The sequence below is a fragment of the Sitodiplosis mosellana genome, unplaced genomic scaffold (genome assembly GCF_009176505.1).
Source record: "Sitodiplosis mosellana isolate CC-2019 unplaced genomic scaffold, AAFC_SMos_1.0 Smas_scaffold_30, whole genome shotgun sequence".
In the NCBI taxonomy this organism is placed as follows: Eukaryota; Metazoa; Arthropoda; class Insecta; order Diptera; family Cecidomyiidae; genus Sitodiplosis; species Sitodiplosis mosellana.
In genome coordinates this window covers 4,447,960-4,475,603 of record NW_022595272.1, presented here as the reverse complement: position 1 = coordinate 4,475,603, position 27,644 = coordinate 4,447,960, and the positions used below count along the sequence as shown (strand labels likewise).

The following is a 27,644-nucleotide window of genomic DNA, read 5'->3' as shown; positions in this document are numbered from 1 at the left end:
GTGATTTTTTGCACATCATAAAAAAGATGAATAATATTGCGCTTTCGCAAGCACTTTTCTATCCATCTATATCGGATGTCGGATAATGTATCGATTTTCAATGGATATGCCGTACAGACGCAACCACTCATATATTTTTTTCGGTGTATTCTTGTTGCGCTACCTACGAAAACCTCAGACGTTTACTCAATCAGCCGCGTTTTTTTTTTCACTGACTTTCATCAACTGCATGAGTTGGATAGAAGAAAAAGAAGAAAAAAATGCGAGCATGGTTTAAATACGTATATGGTTGAAGCATGCATAACGCATTGAACGGAGCAAAGCTGTGTGTTATAGCTATAAGGCACATTGTACATGTTATACATAATTCTTTTTCGGTTTTCATAGAAATATATGTACGGAATATCAAGAGCATTTTACAGTGACGAGCTTGGAACAGCTCCATACATAAACATAATATATCAGTACAAGAGTTGGTTGTGTAGTGCAAAAGCGCGAAAGAGCGGCTACAATCGTCGCATGTCTACGATATACGTTTTGTCCTTTTGTGCGGGTCGTTCTCTCTCTCTCTCTCGCTCTCTTTCTCTGTCCTTCTCGTTCGTGCATTGTTGGTGGAAATATGTGTGTGCATGCACAATAAATTATGTTTCAGACGACCTTCAAATAGACTATTATCCTTTCAAATCAACCCCTATGCATGGCTCTTTCGCTCACTCTCAGAACCACCGATTCTTCTCCGCATGCATATATTTATTTATGATGCCATATCTTTTGCAGTTCGTGAGTGGCTTGTCTTCGCTACATATATGCCTGTGGTTATGTGTGCTCAAAACCGAAATTCGGATGAAAAACGAAGAAATTCGGTCGATATTTTTGACTGCATTACTGCCGTATTATCTAGAATCATAATCTACAAAACCTATTGAATAGGCGATGCGGTGGCGTTGGCCATATGAATAAATTACAATTGGTTTTGTATTCCAAATAAAAATGCATTCTAACGCAATGCGTCATTGTTTCGAATGGGAATGACGACTGACTATATCGTCATTGCCACCCGTCGCTCATTTGAAAATTGCAATTTCACCGGATAAACCGTTAAAACTCTTCGAATATCGTTGAGATCAGTTATTTTCACATGCAAAATGGTCAAAATGTGGCGACCCATATAATTTTCTATCATTTAACTAATTGAAAGAAAAAATCATCTGTGTTGCTGTTTGCTATTGCTGCACCTACATCCAACCAGTCATACTCTATCTTGGCTAACTTTCACTTGTGTTCAGTTCGCACCCACATCGAATATTGGATATGTTTTTTTTTATCCTCTCCCTCTCCTTGGTTTATTTCATATAATCATATCGCGCCAACTGCATACGCACATTCAATGCGCGTGGACTATTTAATCGGGTAAAATGAAAATCGACGACAATGGCAACGGGATGCTTGGGCTCGAGAAGCCAATTTTCCACACAAAGAATGCATCCGAATGAAATGAACGGAGGAAAAAAAGAGAGCATGGCACACCACCCGATTTTCGATTGCAGTGTGTTAATGCGTTTTTTCCGTTGCTATATGATTGAATATATGGTACAAATTCACTTTTTATTTGGCCGTGCATTTTCGTCGTCTCTTTGCTCCAGTGAGCAAAACAATGCATGACAAATCAACGCGTGTATGCAACGGCGCACGGTGCAAACATACACACACACTCTTGAACATATGCGAGCAAAATGAGAAAGAGAAGAGAAGAAGAAAAAAAAAACGGCCGTCGTTGTCGTCGTCGAAAGAGGCGAGACACACCCTCCGCATTTATATTGCGAATATATTACTTATGCTCCGACGAAAGGTTGATTTTCGGGTGAATGTTGGAATCGAAATGGAATAAGGGTAGAATGACAAAAACCTATGTACAGTGTACACTTTGGCGCGAGTCACAATGAATCATCCGATTCATTGGCAAACGAATGACAAAGAGGCCAAGCAAGAAAAGGGAAGAAGAGAGAAAAAAAACTATGTAAAAATATGATAAATACATTTTATGAATCTGGTTCGCCATTGAACAATGCTAGATCAAAAGAAATCTTCAGCCGTAGAAATCTTTTTGCCGCGAAAAACGCTTCTTTTCCCTTTAATACACGCTCTTTTTTTCTTTACTACAATGGCAAGTGTTTGTGTGTTTTATTGTTGCTACTTTTTTCGGTTTTAAATGGGCTTTAATTACCATTTTTATCAATGAACTCGTGTGTATTTTCTTCTATGGCAGTAGAAGTGGATAGAAAAAAAATCCATTGAAATTGTATGTACTTGAATATGCACATAATTCGGTATACATTTGCAACCAAAATGAAACCGTCAAGTCAATGGTGATGCACCTGTTGTATTTGTGTATGCCTTTCAAAGAAAAATCATAGCGCGCTTAGCGTCGCGCTTCAAACTATGTGAAACGACGTAAAATAATTTCGTTTTCGGCAAACTTAGTTTGACAAACGCAGGTAGTTAATGACACATTGTTGCTCTATTCAGTTGAGTAGACACTGCGAAATGTTCTCTTTGGTTGTAGAAGTGTGTGAGTGAGCGCGAGTAAACGAACGAACAGTCTCGGTACAATTTAAGACGCCGTGAGCTTGTCGCAAAGTGTTTGGTTAACTGTTTCAATTTAAAAGTCAAATCTATTGTGCCTTGTTTGGCTTGTTGCCGCCTTTTGTATTTGTAGTTTATTTGCTCGATTCGTGTACTGTGCTGCCGTTGTTGTTGTTTTATTTTTGTTTCACGATGAGCGTGAAAAACAGTTCCTGATTGCAAAAAAAAAAATGTTTACATGAATGAATTCATGAATGGCTGTGGTAGAAACAAAACAAACAGAGATACGCTGAGTTCAGTTAAAAGCGCGATACACGTGCGAATGCTGTTCAAATACATCATAGAATATAATTTTAATTCAACAATAACAACAACAACAGCGAAAAAAAATGTTCATATATTGACTAAAGATATATCTGGTTGCTTCTGGCTTTTTGTTTGACTTTTCATTTGACGACGACGGCATCGATGGTGTGGCAGCCGCTGTTACTGCCAATGTGCCTGTGCAAATATTTGATCATTAACGAGAGGAAATTTGTCGTGATTTTGCACGCGTCAATAATGCACTCGCACTAAATCTCCAAATAAGAAATGGATTTGATTCGTGGATTTTTTCTCAAAAATTCTCAAGAAAAATCACCTATTACTTACCGATTCAATCATTGAATGATGAGCAACTGTTTCCATCCAGATGTTCAATTGTTGTTAGCATCGTTTATTTAACCGAAGCGAAATAAAATGTATGCACGAAACGAAAATAAGACGAAAAGCTTTCGGTTTGGCTTTATTTTCGTGTCTCCTTTTCGTGAAAAATCTGCAAATGAACGAAAGAAAAGTAACGAGAGAAATGGTTAGCCGATTATTTGTGGAATGTATTAAAAATGTATGTGATAAAGATTTGCGTGTGCTAGAAAGCACCTTCAGCAATATATGTACATTGAGTGTATTTGATCATAGACGTATGGGATACATCAGTTTTCAGCATTTTTTTTTTCTCGCCGTGAGATGAAATGCGCCAATGTTGGCATTGGCATGGGATCGCTTAAGGAAATTCGGTGTCATTGTTAATCATAATGTACCGTTGTGTGACTAACGTAAAAACCATAAAAGTCATTTTTTGACGAAAGAGCGCGAGCGTGCTCGTTTGCCGTACGCTTTGCATTCATTGCTTCCTCAATCGCATTGTTAGGTGAACGGCAGAGAGCGATATTGGAAATTCATGGTGATTGCGCAAAAAAAAAATTTGTGATATTCAGTTTATTGCGCGTGTATAGTAAACAAAACGGCTAACTCATTATGATCATACTGAGTTCCGTGTTTTGCGTTTCGATGCATCGATAGAAAGAGATCGTGTGTGTGCGCGCGCACATGAGCGCAAGCATAGCTCGATTCTCAGCAAGAACCATTCTATGTACCATCGAACAATCGATCGAAAGCCCGAACATATCATTCCAAAAGACCATTAGGTGGTATCGTTGGCAGTTTTTAACATGCAAAACGAAGAGAGATCCTCGCATATACAACACCAACACGAGATTGTTGGTGATGGCTTGAGTTTAATTCGAAATTTCTCTCCTTCTCTCATTCTCATCATTATTATTGTTTGGCACACGGCATTGGAATTGGAAGTGTTCACATGAGTCGCTCGCAACGGACATTCATTTGTTTGATTATATTTTTGAGTGAAACAATCTTTGGCGTTTTTATTTCTCTTCGTTTTTACCGTTTTGGTTGTAAACAAAATCTTGTGTGTCTGTGTTGCTGGGCTGGAGAAAAGCCAGAGTGTGCGATAGGAAGAAAAAAAGTAAAGAAAAATGGATTTGGTGTCTTATGAAGCATCGGGCTGTTGTGCAAAGTCTCTTTATGTTCGCAATTTTTAATTTCATGGAACGGCAATGGAGAGAAGTCGAAAAAAAAGAAGCAAAATAACAACAAAACATACAGTGTATTTACTCGAAAGCGAATAAAATAAAGAGAAGAAAAAAAAAATTATGGAAAAAGCACATACACACGAAACGGCAGAGAGAAAGAGCGAGAAAGGAATAGACGAAAGGAAAAAAAGAAGAAGTAACAAACGTCGACAATAACAACACAAGAGAAGAGAAAAATAAAAAGGCGAAGCAAACGATGAGAAAGAGAAACAAAATGCAAGAGAAAGAGAGGAAAATACACGTAATGAATAAAAGAATCAAATGAATACGAAAATGAAAAAGAAGAAGTAGGGGAAAAAAATAAGTAAGAAAACAATATCGAAAAGCGAAGCGAACGAATAGTCATAAGATACGATTAAGCAACACAAAGCACATCACGGTGAAGAGTCTTGTAGCAACGCATTGCACGGGCGAACAGAGAGCAGAGAACGACAACAGAAATGACGACAACGACAACGACGACGACGGCAACAGCACCACACAATTCAGACAATCGCGAATGAAGGGAAAAAGAGAACGACACACGAGAATTTACATTGAATTTTTCGTATACACCACATCTCGTCATATCATCGTTTGCTACACAGAGCCAGCCGAACGAAGCAAACAATACGGACGGCAATAGCAGAGAGTGTTGTACACACAACGCTATAGCGCGCGAGAGAGCCCCGTATATCTCAATATAAAAATATATATATATGCGCACATCAGGCGATGAACAAAACCATCAAATGGCGAATGGAGTGAAACAAACGAAACGAGAAAGAAGAAACTGTTCGATGATGATGATGATGAGAAAACGTAAAACGAACGAATGAACAAATGTACCGAGAGCGCTGTATGCTGAGCCGAGAGCCGAGCCACACTCAGCTCGAAAATGTTATATCGCATTTTGTGTGTAAGTATATATATATATATATATCGCTAGCGCGCCGACTTTATTCTATGGGTTGTTGATGTTTTTTTCTGTTCCTCTCTTCTTATTTCTTCTTCTTCTCTTCGCTTCACTGTTTTGTTGCTTCTCGCTTTTTTCCATTAAAAATATAACTTGAAAATGTTCGCTCTGCGCATAAAATATAAAATACAACGTGTTTTGGCCCCGCACATATCCACAGTGTGTAGAAAGCATTCGAACATTCACCATACGCATACTGACGATCCGAAGTTGATTCGGTTGCTGTCGTCACCAGATCGGGCTGAATCGTGAACAGTTCGTGTAGTGCATTGGTTACGGTGCCGATGTTTTGTTCAAATTCCTCGTAGACCGTTTTCCTTGGTATGCTTGAGCTCAAAATCCAACAACAACTTCGATATTGGTTTTTTTTCCTGTGTTATGCGTATTGGTCGTTGTTGTGTGTTGTTTTTTTTCTTCTGTGTTCGCTTCTTTCTGTTTGCTCGTCAAGAGAACACAGAGCGAGAGAGACGCAAATGAACGAAAAGCAAGAGCGGGAATATAAAACAGAGTCGAACAAGAACAGCACGGCAATGGCAGAAATACCGTAGATACAATATAATATAATAATATAACATGCGATGAATCTACGGCACTTTGGCATTCGCTTTATTTCTCGCTCTCTCGGATGCGAAGGCAGCATTAAATAAACGAAGCGACAAACGAACGAATTTGAACGAGAGCCAGTGCTCGTTATTTTATTTTGTTGGAGATGTGGATTTGAATAATATCGTGTAGCCCTGTGCATTTTGCTCTACAGACACTCACTCTCTCTCTCCCTCTGGTTCGTATAACATGAAGTATAAATAAAGAGCCATAGCTATAGCGAGTGTTGTGTGTTGTTGAGCCACAGAGCCAATATTACACATCACATCGTGCATGTTCTGTGCTGTCGTTGTCGTCGTCGTCGTCATATGCCTCTGTTTGCCCATTCGGCACATTCGAAGCGGGCGAACGAATGAAACGACACACAGAGAGAAAGAGCGAGCGCTCGAATGGGATTCATTATTGTTATTATTATTTCGATGCTGTTATTCGATTTATGTGAATGTGTTCTGTGGAAATCCATACACACATACACACACACACACACACTCTTTCGCTCCCTCCCGTTCTCCTCGCACTCTTGTCGAGCCCGAAAAAAAGACTCTTGGTACTGCTTTGCCGTGGCTGCCTCGAAATGCACGAACTTTCATTGTACTCTTTTGTGTATTATATGGGTACACCATTCGTTTGATTATATGAACGACCGAAAATGCTCTGTTGATATGAATAGCGTACCGAAAAGACCGAAGCACACCAGAAAGACGGAGGAAAGAGATCTTTGCCAACAATAACACACAGCCTCGGCATACATATATGTATACGTACATATATTTGTGATAAATGCTATGAGGTTTAATACCCGGACTCAATATTTTGTTGTTCGAGTTGTACCCACATTTTTCGCCCGTTCACTGAAATTCTCGGTGACTGAGCCGGGGACAGCACGGCACAGCCCACCTAATCCTCTGTGCCGACACGACAAACACACAATGTGTGTACATTCGGCGCAAAGCGATACCAAATATTTTTCGTGTGTTTCGTTTTAATGTGTTCTTCACTTGGCTTTGCTTCGCTTCTTTGGTCGACACATCGATTGTCGATGATATCGTGTGCTCTCTCTCTGTCTCTTTTTTCCGCTCGTCTGTTGGAAAAGGAACCCAAAGCCGAACAGTATCTTAGGATTCGCTATCTCTCGAATAGGGAATTCCAAACGCAGCGCCCTCTTCATCGCTTCGGGATTCATTTCAACTGAACTAGACTCGGTTTCATGCTCACCATCCCTATTCTTTGTGACTAACAAGTCAATTTTGTTTCCCTTTTTGTTTGATTTGTGCCAACGTGAACCACGACAACGACAACGACAACAACGACGACGACGACGACGATGACAACGGCGGCTCTATCACATAACACGCGAATCACAATCGAAGCGAGTGCTCGTTTCGATGTGTAGGCAATAATTTAAATGAATTTTCTGTTTAACTACGCTTTGGGTCTGCCTTTTGTGCCTTTGCTTTTACGTAAAACGAACAGAGAGAAGAAGAAAAAAAAACCACCAATAACAACAACAACATCAACACCGTACATTTCATTTGAGCTCTGTCGGTTTTGAAAATAATCGTTAGAAATGTTATGTGTGGCGAGGTGATTGTATAAAGCTTGAAAAGTCTGAAAATCGTCGATAGCAATGGCAACAACGGCAAAAATAACGCTCATTTGTGAAAAATGAACAGCGCGCGAATAGCGAAAAAATATATATATATAATACATTAATACATATAGTCATGCTTTTGACGTACAAGCTTTGCTGTGCTGAGTTGTTGTGCACGTAGACACAAAACGAACAACATTCGACCCGATTTTTCCACACCGATTTCGATTTTTCAAATAGAAAATACTGAAGAAAAAACAACATCATGCACACACAGCAACGAAATATTTTTCCTCAGCCAAGTTTCAAATAGCGAAACGATTCGTTTGCGCAGCAAATTTGACGTCCAACTGAAAAATCATGTGATTTAAATGAATGAAGAATTGGTGTTTTATTGGTTTGTTTTCGCGAGCTGCCCTGAGCGAACGAGAGAAAATTTAAATTTGCCGCCATAAATTTGAGTACAGAAACAGGCAATGTGTTGTGTACTGAGCTTTGGATAAAACGTCGTTGTGACGATCGTGCGTAAGAATGTGCAATGATGGTTTCGGTTGCGTTAAAACCACGCTCATTTCAAAAATTAAATTCACTACGAATGACTGTGTGTGCTTGCTGCTGCCGCTGCCGCTGTGTTATCTCCATCTCTCTAATTTCGTGTGTGGATGCATGTTTTGAATGCGCTGGTTGCGTCACCAAAACGTTGACTGATACTAAACGCCGTTGCTTTGTGTACACACTCGTCTTCGGCTTCATGTTGGTGTTTTTTTCTTCTTCTTCTTCTCTTTTTACGTATATGAGTTTTATTTCGGTTTTTTTGGGATTTTTCATTTACACAAATCCATTATCCAATTTTCTCGACTCTCTCTCTCTCTCTCTCTCTCAGCGAGTAAAGCGAGCGAACGAACGAGTGTAAAGTTTTTCTCTTTCTCGGCTGACTCTCAATGAATGTGATGAAAAAGCTTTTTTGAGTTTTTACTTTCGCTTTGTTTATCTAGCTCGCTTCAAATTATATATACATACATATGTATGTATATAGAAACACATTGGGGTTTTTTCCTCTCTCACTCTCTGTCGTTGTTTGTACATAAGCAATCGTAATCATGCGAAAGACGTAAAAGCCTGAGCATCGCTTTTTGATAGTATAAAGTAAATATCAAATGAAATGACACATCAATGGATCGACCGTATGGAGTAAGTGTGTGTGTGTCAGCCATCCGCTTATTTTGTCTTCATTTCATCCATTTGCAACGGAATTTCGGTCCGATTAGACACCAATTTACTGTATGTGTATAGTTTTACGTTTTTTGAATAATGGAAGAATGTTTAGTCACAGAGAGAGAGAGAGAGAGAGAGAGAGGGCGAACGAATGAAAGAAAAGACAGATGAAAAGAATGAAAAAGAAAACTAGAAAACCCAAAGCGCCAGAGAGAATGGAGCATTTTGTGGAGAAAGAAAATGTAATGTAGTTTTGTTCTATGTACACTATCGGATAGATAAATAGAGATATGGTTCATAGTAAATGGACGGGAAAAATGAGTCGAAATGAAGAAGAAGAAGAAAAATCGTTCGAAATGGGATAGCAGAGAAAATCATTCTCATAGATGATTGGTGTATATGAGAAAGAGAGTTAGTGTGGCGGACACAGCGTGTGTATAAAGTGCGGTTGGTGTATTTCCATCTCATCACAATAATGCTAAAGCCTATTCCACCGACGACGAGATATCTCGCTGGCAATTGAATTTTCGATATGAAATATCAGCATCGACCGAATCCATTTTCGCACACACAACCCCGAGATGGATGTGAATTGTTGCGTTTGTGTTGGTGTGTGTGCGTGTGAGTGAGTGTGAGGAAGAAACACGAAATGCGGTATGCAATGTGCGTCACAAGCATTCACTTCGTTCTACCCATGCACACACCGAATCATGGAGAGCAATGACAATGATTGTGTGATGATGTTGATGGTGGCTACATTTTATAGTGTAATTCACAGCAAAAACCCACTCATTCAAGCACGGTGAAAAATGGAGACTAACATCGCAGAACACAGGAAAAAAAAGAGAATCGATCAGTCTCAGTTTTTTTTCTCTCTCTTTTCAGATTTGATTTTTATTTTTATTTTTCTGCCGTTGTAGGTTGGCAATATTCAGCTCAATGGCGAACAATATTAAATCGATAGGAGTCGGTAACTATGACGAGGTTGCAACTAAAATAATGATAATCAACCGTTGAAAATGTCAAGATTGCAGATTTGTCGGGAAACATTCAATCGGATTCGATCGAAGTGTGAATTGTGCTGACCAATTGTGGCATTTATTCCACAACAATTTGATCTAGTTTCACAGAATAGTCGCGCTGAATTGCGTTCCTCATCGCTATCGGTGGGATCGATCAAACGCACCTCGACTGTATCGTTGCTCAATGATTTTATGGATAAATTCGTACGATGTCACATATTCAGCGAGCATTGTGACAGGGGCAGCAGCAGGGCAGCAACCAAATATAATAACGTAATTGAACGTCGAAATGCTTTTCGCCCGATACGATGTTATTGCTACGCGAGAATTATATATACATACGATATGCACGCATATATTGTAGTACATATATATCTATATCGAATAGTTTGGTGTTGATGATGATGTTGATGACGCTAGTATGTATAGTGCTAGTGCGGTGTTTGTAGAATTTTCTTCCCTCGGCCTTACATAAAACGGAACACACCACACACTTTTATATACATATATGTACACACAGTGCTTTATGTGACAAAGCTATTCGACATTCCGAAATGTGTTTTTACTATGTGAGAGTATTTTATGTACAAGTTTAATATCATAGAATGCTCGGCAAGAAGAGATGGAGAGAGATATTTTCCACTTTTGGTGGCATCGAAGCATGTGAAGACTGTACACGCATCAAATACACGAACGCGCATTGGATATGTTGTATGTACTCGAGGCAACGAGCGACAGCAACAGCAGCAGCAGCGTAAACAACAGAAGGACGAATATAATCGCTGTGCCTTATCTGAAAACACCGTACATAGGCAGCGCATCACACGAGCTGCAAAAATTATTTACACACTCAAGCTATGTGCACATAATCAATGGTTGAGGTGGTAAATAAATAAAGTTGGAGGATTCGAATACATACAATTCTCATTTGTTTCGCTATTTTATATTGTTATCGCACGGTCTGAACTTTTACTGCCAAACATTAAGTTGACTGGTATTGTGCATTCGATCGTTGTTCGTTGGGGCCTTTTGTGTTTCATCTGTTTTTCATTTTTAGTCTCTGCTTCGGAATACATAATGTACGTATGTACGTACATGAGCTAATGCGCAAAATATAAAATCGAAATACATAAGACGGAATGCTTACGTGCTTGAAGCTGAACGTTGAAATGTTATATAAATCAAGCCGATTGGAATACGAGCGCGCTATGTAAAATGCTTGATGTGTACAGAGATAGCATGAAAAACCACTATATGCACATAGCACAATAACACAACACACACTCACTCTCTCTGAATCGAATGTATATACACATATATCTATCTATATGCTATATATCCACAGCAAAAAAGCATAAAATTATTTATATTTCGAAAAAAAAACACATACACATACGCACGCATTCTCACTCGCTGTATATCGTATGACAGTCGCGTTGCACGTATGCACTGAAACATCGAAAAGGCCTCATCAGATAAATTGAGTTTTGCGCTCGTCGATATATTTTCGAACAATTTACGTTATTCGAGAGCGCGCACTCTGTGCAACGGATCGGTATTGAGCTCGGACTTCGACTTATCAAGTCATAGCGATGCATGGAGCTTGGTGCTTTGGCCGCTGTTGATGCTGCAGTGTGATCCACTGCAGGTTGAGAAGAACAATATTCAATGAGACACGGCGGTGAGCGCTACCAAGTTTAGCTCTTGGATCATTTTATTCATCATTAAATTTGTAATTGGAAAATCATAATTTAGTGCAATCTCACGATACGCGGAGCCCCGACTATTCTCATAATATCGTATTCATTAACAAAATATGTCACACAATGGTCGATAAGATCAATTCAGCTGACCGATTCTAGTGGCATTGTTTTATTCATATTTGATTCCATTTGAATCGAATTATTTGCCCATTGCAGCCACCATATCAATATCGGCCAAATCCACAGTCACTCGTGCCAACCGAAATGGAATTTCATTTCACGATTCTCGGACCGTGTTCGTTCATTTGCGAACACACGCATATAATCTTGTATTGAATACATACAAAATACGAAGTGTGAAATTGTAGAGCGCCGTCCATAAATGACGGCAAAATTCAGTACTAATTGGTGTGATTTCGCAACATTTCACAATATGTCGAAATCACTTACGGCTATTTACAGATGATTTTGCCGTCAATTATGGATGGCGCTCTACAATTGTTCAAAATGTGAAGATAAGCAGGTGTTTGCGAATTGTTTCAGAGAGTGAAAGAGAGAAAAAGAGAGAGTTTGGTGCGGATGCTGAAATAATTTTCACCCATAACTCTAATGGCTGTTACGATTCACCCGATTTCTCCATCTCAATTCGCAAAAAGCCAAACCATATTGGCACATTATGACTGTATTCAAAGCGAAAATTTTTATTCCTTTCGGCTAACGTCGCGTTCGCCTCGTTGGCGTTCCAATTGTATTTTCTCTCTGCTCTTGTTTGTGGCACACTGACAAGAAGGAAAATTCGTATCGCGTCTCTCACTCTCTGTGTGTTTTTATTGTGCGCTGGTCTCTTCTTTTCTTGTACTATACGATATTGCCGTTGCTTTACGCTTCTTCTTTTGCTCTCTCTCGCTTGCTTTTTTTCATTTTGTCGGTTCCTACGCTGATTCCGACGAAATTGAACGTCGTTCACAATATCGCGTCGCTGAGCACATTCAACGTACAAAAAGCCAATCCCCTATTTTTGCGGAACATTTTCGTCTGAATCCCTAACACAATTATTCTTTTCTCATCGTTCCTCGGCTGTAAATGTAATCGCACTCAACGGCCGCACTCATTCATTCATTCGTTCTCTCTCTCTCTCTCTTTTTGCCTGTGCCCGAGCCCGAGAGCTCGAGCACACTGGTACACGTGTTCAAATACTCTTTTCTATTCCAATGTTATACGGAAAAAAAGTAATTTATTCCCGAACGAAATGGAATTGTGTGCGCTTGATTCAAGGCATTGCGAGAAGAGTCACACACACACACCGCCATCAGCAGTTACCAAAAATAGGGAGCGAAGACGAGCACCGGCAGAGTGGCAACGCAGAGGCGAGAGATGTGAGTTCTGAAGAGCCGAAAATGACAGGAACGGGAGGAGAAAAAAATGAGACGTTGAATTTGCTCGCGCTATTTTTCTTTTTTGGTAGCCTTTTGCCTGAGCAACAACAGCAGAGGAAAAAACACCGATTTTTCAAACGGCAGCGAGAAAACGGCATTTTATTGGATACTTGGCACATTATATTTTCTCCGTTGTTTTTTTGTTCATCTCTGTAACCGTTCTAAGCATAGAGAATGGAAATAACTTTTGTCCTCCGCTCGGGTGAAACTCACTAGACATTTTACTGTTAAATAATTAATGTCATTACTTCACGGAAGCGCGCTCGGCTTGGGATTTTCAGCACCAAAAGCACGGTCAACTTCACGATCAACCAAATTTAATGATCTTTTGAAAAGAAAACAGAAAATATTTCACCACTGCATTTGAATCGCTTCGCAAAAAAAAAAATTCATTCTTATTCTTTTTTGCCGATCTAAATTGGTCTCTCTCCATACTCGCACACTCCACATGAACAAACGGTGTTGCTCTTCGCTGGCGAGGTGAAGAGCAAGAGAAAATGGAATGGAACCAGCGAAATAAATACGTTGAACTGCTTACGATCCAGAGTGAAATGTTAGCAGCATGACTCAATACTTGATGTTGTTCGCTTTAACGTTTGTTCCATATTCGCACATATACTGCGGATCGCTGTGTTGTGTTCGTTCTTCGGCCTGCCTCTTTGGCTCTTCATAGAAAATTGTATAACCGATTTCACATTCGCATGAACTTAATTCTGTTTTTCTTTTAAATAGTTCATGAAAATATGGCAAACGAATAACTGTAGCCGATGTATGAGATTAATCAGGCAACAGTTTTGATCATTTTGTGGTAATCGGAGGAACGTTTGCTGGCATCGAATTGAATTGATCGAGGGTCTTGTAATCGACGCACTGAATTTTTAAAAATAATCCGTTGAAATCGGCATCGACGACAGCGGTGGCGGCGGCGTCGGCAATTGAATGTGTAAATTTCGTGAGTCAGTGACTGAATGTACTGAGAATTGTGTGTGTTGAGAGAGAGAGAGAGAATTTGAATAAAAATAAAGTTGGCTCATTTTGAAAAAGTCCTTCGGTCGAGCATCGAAATCATTTTTATTTTTATGGCTTTTCGAAATGATAATGGCCGCCTGTGTGCGCCGAATATTCGATTCGGTGCGATCGATTTTTGAATATTTTCTACGCTTTTTGTTTTTCTGCTGTTTTTTTTCTTCTCTCTGTCTCATGTAAATGTGTATAAATATGTTCGGCTGTTGTTGTTATTGCGTTTCTTTTTCTTTCTTCTGGTGGCTGGCGTTTGGCGTTTTAATTTTAGAAAATTATTTTAGTGTACCGAGCGTCATGAGTGTGCGCTCGAGCCGATGTTACTACTTTTGTCGATTTCGATTTGTTCATTGTTCGGTCGCTTTATTTTTTGTTTCTCATGTGTCGTGTGTGTGTGTGTGTGTGTGTGTGTGTGTGCTGTTGTGCTGTTGCCGCTGTTGCTGCTGTTTTTTGTGTGTAAATAGTCTCTTCTCGCCTCGGTCGGCCGTTCATTCGAAAGCGGGAACGATTTCAACGCCAATCTCTTCGTCAGTCTCTCATCAGAGGAGCGCTGCCGAACAAATAAGTCGAATGAAGAAACCAGCGCGCACAATGAAGAGAGATTTTTTGAACCGAAAAGCAACAGCAGCAGCAGTGGAGAGAGAATGCCGCGCTGCTGCTGCTGATGCTGATGATGATGATGTGGTGTGTTGCACGATGAACATAACAACAACAGCATCAAAAAAAATCAGAGGCAGCAGCAGCAACAACAACAACGAAAATACGAAAAGAAAACAAGAAAATGTGAAGATCGAGAGATAAACAATTTGAATGAATGGAAATCAGAAAATAACAGCTAGAGCACAATGGCAGCAGCCACACTTACAGCCAGCGAGTGAGCGAGCGCGCACGGCACCAGCAAACCGCGTAGAAAATTTCTAATTTATTTTGCATTTCATCTCGTAATGGATTCAGTACACATGAAATACGATGTGCCTTGGGTTTTTTGTTCGTTGCCATTTTTCTCTCTCTCTCTCTCTCTTTCATTTATATGTCTGCGCCTGTGTGTTCGTGTTTTTGCACCATGGATGGTGTGTGTTGTGTTTCTTTTTTTTCGAACCTTTTTTCAAAAACTTTTTTTGTTTCGTATTTCACTTGAGCCAACGAACACTTTACATTAACCTATTTGCTTTGAATGCAATTGTGGCAAAGAAAATGAAACACAACGAGAGAAAGACAGAGCGAGAGATAAACAAAATGGGAAAAAAAAGAAAAACGATGGAAAAAAATGCGTGAAATGCTCAGTGCTTCAATGCACGTTGAGCTTTCTAATCCTATTCTCATTAGTTGGTTCAACGTAAATTTGAATCAAATTGAAAATAGGCGCAACAGTTCGCGCACACCAAATAAAAAGAAAAACAAACACCAAACAACGGTAAACAATCCTTCGGCTGATTGTTTCGAGGAAGACAATGTGACTGAAGTGCTTTAAACTTGATGCACTTGTCTACGGATTCGTTTTTTTTTCCGCAAGGCGAATCGGAAGACCGAGCGTATGTGTCATTTCCAGTGCTACGGGCAGCACTGTCAACAACGATTATTAATATTAATCAATAAATAATCGATACATCAGTCTCAGCTGATCGCTGTGTGCACAATTTACATAAAGCGTCGTCCGAGCGTAACACAACCTCGCTGCCAACCACGATGTGTTGTAAAATGAAAGAGAAAGAACGGAAAAAACGAAGAGAGGCACACGCATGTCGCGGAATACGAGTCACCCGCGTAAGATACACCGAAAAGTAGTAAGAGGAAAAACCATTCAAATTCTATGTCACCAAACAAGATTTTACACACGCCATGCCGAGAGAGAGATTCATACCATTTTTTGCATTACATAAGGAGCAGCACACACGTTGCTCACAGCCGCTGCTATGCAGTGGGAGCGAGAGGCAGAGTCCCAAAGCAAGAGAGAAAGAAAAGTATAAAAAGAAAACAACATCATTGACATTCAGCTCGGTTTTACTCTCGATTTCAATGACAGATGATAATGATTGATTTGACTTATATGCCACTTTTTTTGGCAGCCGCTTTTTCTATATTTGATTACGATGATCCGATTTCCGATTGATGCGATGCGCTTAGATTTTTGAATACGTCATCGAAGTGGCGCTCCGCCACTTTTATGGCTCGCTCACTTCGACAGCACGGCACAGCACACACACACACACACACACACAACATACCAAACATGGCCGATCGCATGCCAATAAAATTCTTTCATTTGTTGTTATTTGGTTTAGCATTATGTTCGAAGATTGTGCATCTATATCGCCCGACGATAACGACAACGACGACGATAAATCAGTCGCATATTTTTTTTCCCGTTTTGCGGCCGTTCTCTATTTGTCATCCGTCCATTATCGGTAGTTTGTGTTGACTGGCGTAGCAGCAGCCAATTCAATGTGCAAAGTCTTTAGACAAATCAAACGCATGGGCTTCCGAAAATGTGAATGAATTGAACCCGAGCATGCTTTAAACCGTCCCATATATGTGACATATTATGGCTTGATTCGTTTATTTCATTTTTTTATATTTTTTCACTGCCACCGCTTCCACTCGTGTGCCGCTTTGTTCATACACTTGTTTTGCCGATGTCTCTTTTTTTTACATCGACCAAAAACGTGTATTCCCTTGCTCTTTCGCACCCAATGTGTAATCGATGCTACAAATACACATATTCATTTCTCCTTCGCGACGGAAAGAATCAAACTAAAAGTCAACGGCGTCGGACAATGAATGGCATGAAGAGAGCAAGAATAACGACAACGACGAGGACGACGGCGACTGTGGTAAGCGAAAAATCACAGCCAAAGAAAATTGGGGAAAATTGAAAATTGCGTAAACTTTGTAAATAGGTTTTGTACATGGGTGACATGTAGTGAAATTCGATTAACCCGTCTCGTTGTTACCGTCAACATCGTCATCGTCGTCGTCGCCGCATTTAACGCAATGCCTTTCAAAGCTAACCGCATCAAATTCAAATCAGATGAGCGAACAGCAGCACCAGCAGTAATACGAAACAACAAATATTCAAAAAAAAAGAAGAACGGTTGGCATGTGAAAGTGTGAGTCTCGCGGTTTCATGGATAACAGCATTCGAACAAAGATATCAGTTTGATTCGGTTGCTTCCTCTTGTTCGTTACGGATGTCATTCATCGGTGGAGAATTTTCCAAAACAATCGTTCATTCACAATCGACAGAAGGAGTGATGTTTGAAATTTAAGAATGGTCAATGAACATTCTTGATGAAACTTCAAACCGCTACTGCACTCGGTGGACACTGATTCATGTGGCGCATTGCATTCAAAGCTGTTCCATTCAAACCGAAACATTTTTTAATAATGAGTGTGATAATTCGTTGGGGTTGGATTGAAACCTCGAAATTGAGGCGCAAATGATTAGAATGTGTCGGTCGGTCGAATAAAACACATACGGATCGAATGAGTGTGCCTAGCACTATATTCAGAATGCGAATGTACCGTACACATTAGATGCTGCTACAAAACGGTATCCAAAACATCAAATTTTCAAATGGAGTATTGAATGTGGTTTGTCGTGCAGAGAGACGTTGGTGCGGAGCAAGAGTGCGAAAGCCATCGAACGAATGAACGTTGAACAAGTAACATAACTGTGCTAAATTATGTATAGACGGCACTCGAGCGTACTCATATTTGAATATTGGATATGTTCTTGGCAACAATAATACAAACACACCAAACCAAATCATCTCTCGCTTCGCGTACGGAGATAGTTTAATCTCTTTGCCATTTTTGCTGCGAACGAGAGCATCGAACAGCATCAGCATCAGCAACAGCACATCGTAAAAAGATTGAAATTAAGCTTTACCGTTCGGTATCTTTTTTGTTGGATTTCTCACAGCCTTGTTGGCTGTGTGTTTGTGTGTGTGTGTTTGTGCCATCCAGTCATTTGGCAAACGCGCCTGATATCGTGCATTCGCTATATATTTGGTATATTATATTCTCGCTTAAGCGATGTGCACATATAAATCATCCCGTATCTCTTGTGCACCCCGAATATGGCGAAATTGTAGAGCGGCTGTTGGGAAACCTCCCTCCACCTCCGCAAAAAAGCGAGACAAGAGAGATGAAGAGTGAAAAACGGAGAGAGGCGAGTGAAATGCTGGCATGTTGAACTGAAATCCTGTGTGGAACACAAAAAGCAAAATTGTGGAAAATTACATCACAAATATCATAGCCCATCGTTACATAAAATATCTTGTTTCGTTTGCGAAACGCCAGCCACCACCATCTCTCATCGTGTATTCGCCTCCACACACACCATATTCACCACCAACAAAAACAACCACACATTGTATTTTGCCTCGCTTTCGTTCTCTCTCCCCCCCCTCTCCGGCTCACGTTCTCTCGCCCGTTCTGTCTATGTGACACATAACGTTGTGTACCCCAAAAGCGCTCGAGCACACGGCCGCTAAAAACGCAAACGAGATGGGAAAGGACGAAAGAGACATGGGTACGATTTTCCATTTCCATTTCCCATTTTTGTTTTTCGGGTATCCTCCCCCCCACACGAGAGCATTGTACATAATTAACATTTTATGTACACGGCCCAGCATAAATAATAAATGGGATTTTCTGCCTGTGCTCCTTTGCTCGGGTGGTAAATAATTGTGTACATATCACATAAATGATTCATGTCCATTTACTCGTGACTCGGCACCTATGTACAATGCCAAGTGTTGGTGTGTATGTGTGCATTGCCGTTGGAAAGTTCTTGCTTTTGTTGTTTACTTCGATTCGGTTTATGTACGATCCAGCGAACGATTTTCCCATAAGAACCGCCCACAATGCTCTTCCACCATTCGAAATTTTCCCTATGTACCCATGATGCATAATTCGCGTGTGTGTGTGTGTGTGTGTTGGTTCGAAGCGTGCGCCGAAAGCGAATTTGGTGCGGTATTCTGCATTGTATGCGAAGCAACGATTGTTTCTATAGTTACGATTATGGCAATACACACAGTGACGTGATATAGATACGGTGAGGCAGAGAGACAGCACCGAGCGAGGTGGAAACAATGTGCGTGCGAGCACACAGCGCATCCTTCTAAAAATATTCGCCACTCATTCATTCGATACTGTTGTTTTCTGCGCCACATTTTCGTTTTTCCAAATTTTCATTCTGCCACACGTACATAACGTGCATCGCATTTTCCTGCTACAGCTAGTCTCGAGCGCCTCGATAGATGAGCCGAAGCGACGATATTTGGCAAACGAGAAAACATTTTCATTTGATTGCCAGCATTTGGAAGAATGGTTGTTGGTGATGTGCTGCGGTTTCGCTTCACCATTGCCAACCGAATTTAGTGCACGTAAACCATCCTCAATCATCAAATTGGAAAATATGTTGAGGGACCATTTGTTTAGAATAGAACGAACAACGAGAAAACGGTTTTCTGCTTCGGTTTTCTTCTTCTTTGTCTCTCTCTCTCTCTCTCACTCCCACTCGCTGTCTCCTCGTTTCATTTTCTCAATTTTCCATCTTAACAAATAGTGGGCGCCACAGTATTATTCGCATGAATTGAACATCAAAATGTCACAGCCAAACAAATGATGTGTTTGTGTTTGAAAAACACCAACGGCCAAATGATGTTTTCCAATTATACAATTGTATCAACATTGGACCATACTCGAAATTCTTTTGAAAATTTTTTTTATTCATTTTGATTTGGTTTTCGCAATTTAGAATTCGAGGGAGGTAATTAACATGATCGAGTATTGTATTTCATTATGAATTGTGAGCAACACACATTGACCATGGAATTGGGAAAATTGTGTGTATGCGGCGAACGTCAAACATGAATGAGAAAAAAGCTAATTTTTGGAAGCTTTTAGTGTTCACACATGCTCACATCATTTTAGACGCATGACTTGAAAGTTTTCTTTGGAATATTTTTTTTTTCAGTTATGTTAAAGGCTCGTTTGCACTCGACGCCTGGACACCGTCAATCGAATACACATTATTCCATAGATAGGCAACGAAACCAACCGCTGATACCCGTGGAATCAGTATACAATCCATCATTGTTATGGAAATGTGATTTTCTTTCCGCTCCGCACCAGATCCTTCATTTTCAATAATTGAGGTTTTTCCTCAATCCGGGCCAAGCACACACACACACGAAAATTATTTTTTGCTCTCTCCTAATGATGACAAAAAAAAATCAAGCGAAAGGAAAGTGAAGAGGGAAAACAACCGAAGGGAAAAAAAAGGAAGTGACACAAGAATCGAACAAACATCTCAAAATGGGCCGATGGAAAAATTGAGATGGCGGTGGAGAGCCGAGTGAAGAAAATTCGTTCTGATTGAGAGTTCTATATTTCTTTTTCTCCATACACGATCGCAAGGCGAGAGGAAAGAATAAGAACGAAATCGGTGGAATGAAATGATGGAAAATATGTGACTATAGCATGTTATACTGGTTGATGTGTTATGTGTGCACGGTTCTCTGTAGTCGTTGTCGTTGTCGGTCGTTTGTCGAATGGAATAACAAACACGCAACAACACAAATACGAGAGGGAATAGATGTTACGGCTCCTATGTTGGTTGCCATTTCTGAAGACCAAGCAACACAAACAGTTCGAATGAGCAGCAAGAGACAGAGCAAGAGTGGAGCGCACTCCGAAGCCAACTCTTGAATCGGCCGAAGAAAAATGGTGCTGCTGCTACAACTGCTGCCTTCGGAATGAAACATACACACAGTACGCAATATATATGATAAAATGCTGCACAAGAATTCACAATCTACATACAATGGCTCCGACTCCATATAGCAGCAAATATAAGCTGAAAGTATGTACAGTCGCACCAAACAGACGTAACAAATAAGTACTGGCGCCATCCCCTTCTATCGCACAGCACCAAACTGGAATTCATAGAGCATTTTATTCGGATTCGTTGGTGTTTTTTCTTTCACTTCTCTCGATTTGGTTGCTCGTTTTTGTCTCTTTTCTTTTGGATTTTCAGTTGTTTTTGTTTCTTTGTTGGTTGGTTGGTTTGAGCAGCTACTCTTTTTTTCTCTTGCTCTGCTGTTGCTGTTGCTGTTATTCTTTCTCGTTTCATTAGTACGATACGGTGCACAAATAGAATTGACGGTACGATATCGTGATTACGATGCGTTTGCTTGGCATTTCTCAACCTATCTTTTATCTACTGTTCTTTTTTTTTGCATTGCCCAACGAGAAAAATGATTAGAGTTACTTTTTTTCTCGATTTGCTCTTTCGCAATGACTGAACACAATTTCTTTCTCTGTCTTTTTTTTCTCGAACAGTCGTTGAATTATCCTGAACTCAAAAGGATCATAAACAAACAAACATTTTAATTTTCGCTAAAATTTCGTTTTGATAGAGTTAATTTGCTCGTAGTTGATTTTACGCGCCACAAGAACGCGATAAAACTGTGCAATTGCACAATCATGCTCACGTCAGCACTGGTGCAGCTCGTGTGTTTGAATGAAATGAAAACCAACGAAACTTTTAGTTGGAACCTGTAAAATTGATAGCTCTCAATCGAACTCATATATGTGGAATGACAAGCCATTGGCAACTGGCGAACCGAAGAAGGAGAAAATAACGATAAAATAAATATGATATACATAATCGAAGAAGGGTTTTCGTCGTCGTCGTCGTCATCACCGATTTGGAGAACGAAAGAGAGACAGAGCGAGAGAAAAGAGAGCGCGTGAGGTGAGTATGTGCTTGTGAGAATACACATCGAATTATTCAATATGAGAGAAATTGAGCATGAATCAATATCCAATCACATATGATTTGCCACGATATGCTTTCCTTATCTTGTGGTCGCTCTTCCATATTGAATGCAATGACAATGCGAACGAGTAGAAAAATATAATTCAGAAGGAAAATACAACAAACTTTACGCTTTTCCGACAAGTGATAGTTTTCGCAAAAAGTCTCGCACTGTTGCCGAGCTGCCGCTGCCGCCAGCAAAAACAACGACGACGTCGGTTGACGGCATATTTTCCGTGCAATTTCATGCGCCTCGTAAGTTTGTATATATATATACATGTGTGTCTGTATAGAGTATTCTTCTCTTCTTTTTTTTCTAATAAGCGAATTTCATGAGTTTATGACACTCCATCAAGATGTGTTCGCATTGACGCTAAAGCGTCAACTGACAACTTGCTGGCCGAGTAGCGTGCAATAAATAAACGCAAATTTCACATTTTATTGTTGTATTTTGTTTATTTTCTTCTCTTTCGTCGCACTTCTTTGTGCGGTTGGGTATTGAGCGCTTTCGGTTTTCCATTGTTCTAATTACGATGCGATGGGCCTCGTTGTATGTTGCCGGATAGTGTATGTATGCGTATATATTCTCAGTGTGTGATTTAGAAAAGCCTTTGAAATGCATCATACAAGAGAGAGAGAGAGAGAGAGAGAGCGAGAGCAACAACAATAACAGTAGCAAAAAAGAACATGTAACCAACAGAACAACATTATTGCACTCTCTTTCGATTTGTCTCTCTCGTTCGTTCGCTCGCTTGCTACGGCTGAGAGAATTTCACTCGGCAAACCTTCTCCGAGTGGCTAGAGTTTTATCCGCATGTCATAACATGCCTTGTAAACTTGCTTGTTTTGTTATATATACAATTTTTTTTTTAATTTGTGGATTGACTGTTTTCTCTTTAGCCGTGCATTGTTTTTGTTGAGTCTTTCGCTCATTCTCCTTTTTTTCACTCTCTTGTTCTAGCGCTCGTGCTTACTCTCCCAATGTTTTCATTCCATCTTTTGCTATGCATAGAAATTCCTTTACAAACGTTGAGCGTACGCTCTGCTCTATACATTGTGTGCATTACATTGATTACAAAATTTAATGAATTTGTTACTCTCTTTTTCCAACTACACTCATTCTCGTTTCTCCATTCGTTCATATTTTATTCTCTCTTCATCGGTTTATCGGCTCATGATTGACTGTCACATTGTAAGTGAGTACCATGCTCTCTTTGTCAATGTGCGCTCTCTCGCTCTCTAGCTCTTTCTCGCGCGTTACACTCAGCTCAAACTGTATGTGTGAGTGTGAATTCAAGCATTTAGTCATTTTCATTCACAAAATTAATGCAATTAAAACCAATAAAAATTTCATCGTTGCCCAAAGCCACTTCAAATGATTACAGTCTATGTGACACATCCCAGTGTATGTTTTTGTTGTTGTTGTTTTTTGGCGAGCGCTCGCTTTTGTTAATGAAAAATTGTTTTGAAGCGAATATAAGCTAATTGTTCAATTGAATTCTCAGCGCAAAAATTTGAAATGAAACAACTTTGAAAAGGACAATCAATTATTATTATTATTATTATTTTTATGGGTTTGTATGCATTTTATAGAAAAGAGAAAAAAAAATTGGAAGGCAGAAAAAAAAGATCCATTTTTCATGCAAGTTTATGTTTGATTTGAAATTTATTTGAAACATTTGTTCCATATCTAATTTTTCGACAAGTTAATACGGCAACGTCGGAAGTTTCGTGCTAGAAAATGTGCCCGTTTCGTTTTCAGAATTTTTTTTTCTCGCTTGCCGTTCTACCGAACGAAATTCATATCATTCTGTAACACTGCCTCGCATGCGGACAACCACTGTCAAACTGACATCGGTGATTAAGAAAATTTGAGTTTATGGAGAAGTAATGATAGAAAACGCATACAGACATTGCGTCGTTGCATGCATCGCACGCGACACATCTAAATTGATATAGTTCCTTTTGCCCCAGACAAAATGAGAGAGAGAAAAAAAACGAGGAAAGAAATAATGAAAGAAAAAAACATAAAACACCGAAGAAATAACACAAACGTTTAGCATTTACGAAAATCGTGTCAGCATTTCGTTACACGTTCACATGCACATCAAATGAAATTTTCGGTGTGTCTCACTCTTGCACGCGCATAGAGCATTTTCAATTCCGATCCACTTTAAATCAGCTAAAAATCACAGACATACACACACACACACACACACACTTGTGCTCTCTTTCTCTCTCGCTCGCTTCATTTCTCGACTCACACACTCACTCATTGCGACTCAAGCACATGCGGATATATTGTCGTCGTAGCCGTTATTGTTGTTGTTGTTGTCGTCACAAACAAGGGCACAATTTCATAAGAAAACTTCAACCTCATCGACAATCCCGTTGTAAAAATGTAAATAAAAATAAATGTGTGTATATAATGGGCGAGCGAGTAAGCGAGTGAGTGAGAGAGATGAGCTAGCGCAAGACATTTCCGTTTTCGCCGAAAACTACACATTTTGCACACGCAACACACAACGAGGAATTTTTTCTGTTGTTGTTTTTTCTGTTGTTGCTGACTGGTATTTGTTTTGTTAGCGGTGGCGGTGGCGGCGGCGGCGGCACCGATTTGATTTTACCTTTCCTTCGCCAATTAGATGGCGAAAAGTTCAAACACGAAAAAAGAAATTAATCAACCAAACAGTGACCATCGAAGAAGACAGAAAAAAAAACAAATTCAAGAATGTAAAGCAATCAATTTGAATTCATTTTATTTGCGATATTTGACGGGCGAACGAAAAAAAATCGCAAAATCAATGTTGGAACGAATGAAGAAACAGATGAAGTAGACGAGAGAAATGAAAAAAAAAATCGAACAACTGATTAAACGTCACTTCATCGAAGTTTGGAGACAGAAGAGTGGGGCTCATCTGTTCCAGGCGACAATCGGAATTAATAATTTTGACAGCGCGATTTATACCGAAAAAATTGGTGTGTTTTTTTTTTACTCATCAGTGTTTATATATTTTGGTGGCCAATAAAAATGTCAACGCGATCGACGAGAATGTGTGCACGGTTGAACGTATTAGTTAATTTACCGCACAACTCGGGTTTTTTTCTTCTGTTCGTCGTGCACATCATGTCACATGAAAAACGTACAAACATGTACTTGTGATCTGGGTGTCCGTATACGTGCGTACGGGATGTGTGTCTGTAGCCAACGAAACGATAGAAATCAACCAAATAAAGAACAATCAAATGAAATAGGCAGCAACAGCAGCGCGCACCATACATACGGAGAAACAGAGAGCAAAATATAAGAACTAATAAATAACAATAATCACGACACACGCACACACACACACACACACACACAGAGTAATAGACAAAAAAAACCTGATAACAAATTACATATGCCAATTTTGTGCAAACGCACGGGCACTTTGAAAGAACGCACGACAACAAGACGACAACGGCAACGGCGACGACGATTTGTTGACTTGAACGATATGCGCGCGCGAAAATTCAAAATCAATTTTTATGCCCGATATGAGTACTTATATTGCCGTTAGATGATCACCACATGATATTTAACGCTATATTTGAATTTTAAACAGAAAATTTGCAAGCAAAAATGTTATGTTTCACATACCTTGGGCTTTTAAAAGAAAAATTCGGTTCGGCTTAATTTTGACAGCGAAACACTGGTCGCTTGATTCAAAATCTGTATGATTGTTTTTAAAGTTTAGTTCTTACACTTGAAATTAGATCTGTGCACTGGCTTATGATTTTATCGATAGAAACTTGGCTGTTTGAACTTCGAATGAAACCTTTAGTGTTAACACTTAGTCTTTTGGCTTTGACACTTTTCACACAAGTCACGATTCTGTCTTCATCAGTATCTTCTGTTCTCAGCTGAACTCAATCTTATTGTCAGCTTTGTCAATTCACATTTTTTCGTGGTTTTTCTGCCTGTTTTATTCACTATTTCCCAGGCTCTTAAGTCAACTGTCAATTCACCAAAACTGTCTTGTCTCTTTTGGATCAAACGTTTTGTACACAAGTCATTCGTTATTCGATCATTTCTTCAGAAATTTACTGTCTATATTGCGTTTCGTTACATTTCACATTGCTTTAGTGGATTTGTTGTGATGCTTTCAAACTTTTTCTCAATCAATTCATCACTTTCACAGTTCAACACTTGGTCCAAATATTTTGCCTCCAAAATGTATGCTCGTTGTTGATCGACCCTTTCGATCCGATTCAAATTCGTCTTTTTTTGCGAATTTATTGCGTGATTTTCATTAGTTTTGATTTCTTCATTTAGAATGTCTCGTTCCTCTGCTGTCAACTGGTTAAATTGCCATTTATTTGCAAATTTTTGTTGATAAAAAGCGAACATTTGATTTGTTTGTCGAATGTATCGCTGTTTGGCTCGCCACACGCTACAAAACAGAACCTATATCATGCAGTGCACAGGTCTTACTGATTTTTCCATTCGTTGTGAGCATTGCTTTCAGTGCCACAAAGAGCCGAAAACGAAACAACGGCAGCAAACGGACGCAACACATCAAATCGACAAAGATTTAGAGTAACAGTGAGCGGGGCAATACAATGGAATAACATAGAGCAGTGTATAATGCTTCAAACGCTAAAAGCACTCATTTATGAAATAAAAATACACACACACACACACACTACCACATCTGCATCACACCAAAAACCATTTTATCGCCCGTGTAAGCACACACACACGCGCAGTCAAACCATATGAACACGCACACATGCACAGCGCGGTCGCTTCGAACTTTTGTTCTTATTCTTTCTCTCTCTATCTCTCTGTTCGTCGTTGTTGCTGCCACCGCCGCCACTGCTGCTGCTGCTGCTGCTGCTGACGATATTTTCGTGTTCGTATCCACACGTTGTGTTGTTGTTGTATTGCTTTTTTGTTGCCGAGCTCAAAATGCATATCAATTCGAACGAACGAGGCGATTTCAGTGTTCGTGCAGATGTTAGTATACACGCTGTCGATTCGAGGCATGCGAGTGTGAGCGTGAGTGTGTGTGTGTTTTGTATGTCGATGCCGTATAACAAATGTCTATTTCGACAATGTCATTGCGTACACTCGCAGCGTCTGTTTGTGGTCACAATCAAAACTACCATTTCAGGGAATTCCAATCCATATTTTATTTTTTATTTTTCATTTATTTGCGATATTTTATTTTTGACAAAGGCATTTTTTACTGACAAATTGACAAGTAAAAATAAAATAATCAAAATGAAAAAAAATATTTTTTTTTTTTAAATTCGTTAAGTTCGAATTGAAAATCATGACTGCCAAAATAGATGACGCTGTCGGAACAAAACTCATTCTGTCATTTCGTTGGGTTCGTACATATGAACCGAAATGCGTGTATCCGTATGCCATTATCTGATGTACATAAGGAGAATCCGTCTACATGGTTCGACAATCCATACATATGCGGTGTATGTGTATATACACATAAGTCGACATCATCGCTCGAATACGAAATACCGAACAAAGGCAAATGGCAAAGAGAAAAAAAGAAACGGCAACAACAACAAAAATTCAAACAACAAAAAACATTTTGTACATACAAAAACTGTATTCATGCACGACATATCCCGATGAGTGAATGTGAAACGGCAGCGACGACGACGACAGCAGCAGCAGCAGCAGCAGCTATGGTAAACGGGCAATCAAATATATAAACAACAGCACTCACATGAGCGTTGGCTCTGTGCTGT

The 27,644-nt window shown here is 39.7% G+C and overlaps 1 protein-coding gene across 1 annotated transcript in view; it reads right to left on the bottom strand.

Annotated features, from left to right (window-relative positions):
- Positions 1–26,474, bottom strand: part of LOC129568961 (putative uncharacterized protein DDB_G0285119) — a 41,774-nt gene extending 15,300 nt beyond the window's left edge. Inside the window, exons 1-2 of the mRNA XM_055447300.1 lie at positions 25,528–26,474; positions 3,235–3,397 (exon numbers count right to left, since the gene is read on the bottom strand). Of these exons, the coding sequence (XP_055303275.1) occupies positions 3,235–3,270 (36 nt within the window). The 5' untranslated portion in view covers positions 3,271–3,397; positions 25,528–26,474. The remainder of the gene's footprint in view (positions 1–3,234; positions 3,398–25,527) is intronic.
- Positions 26,475–27,644: the final 1,170 nt, after the last annotated feature.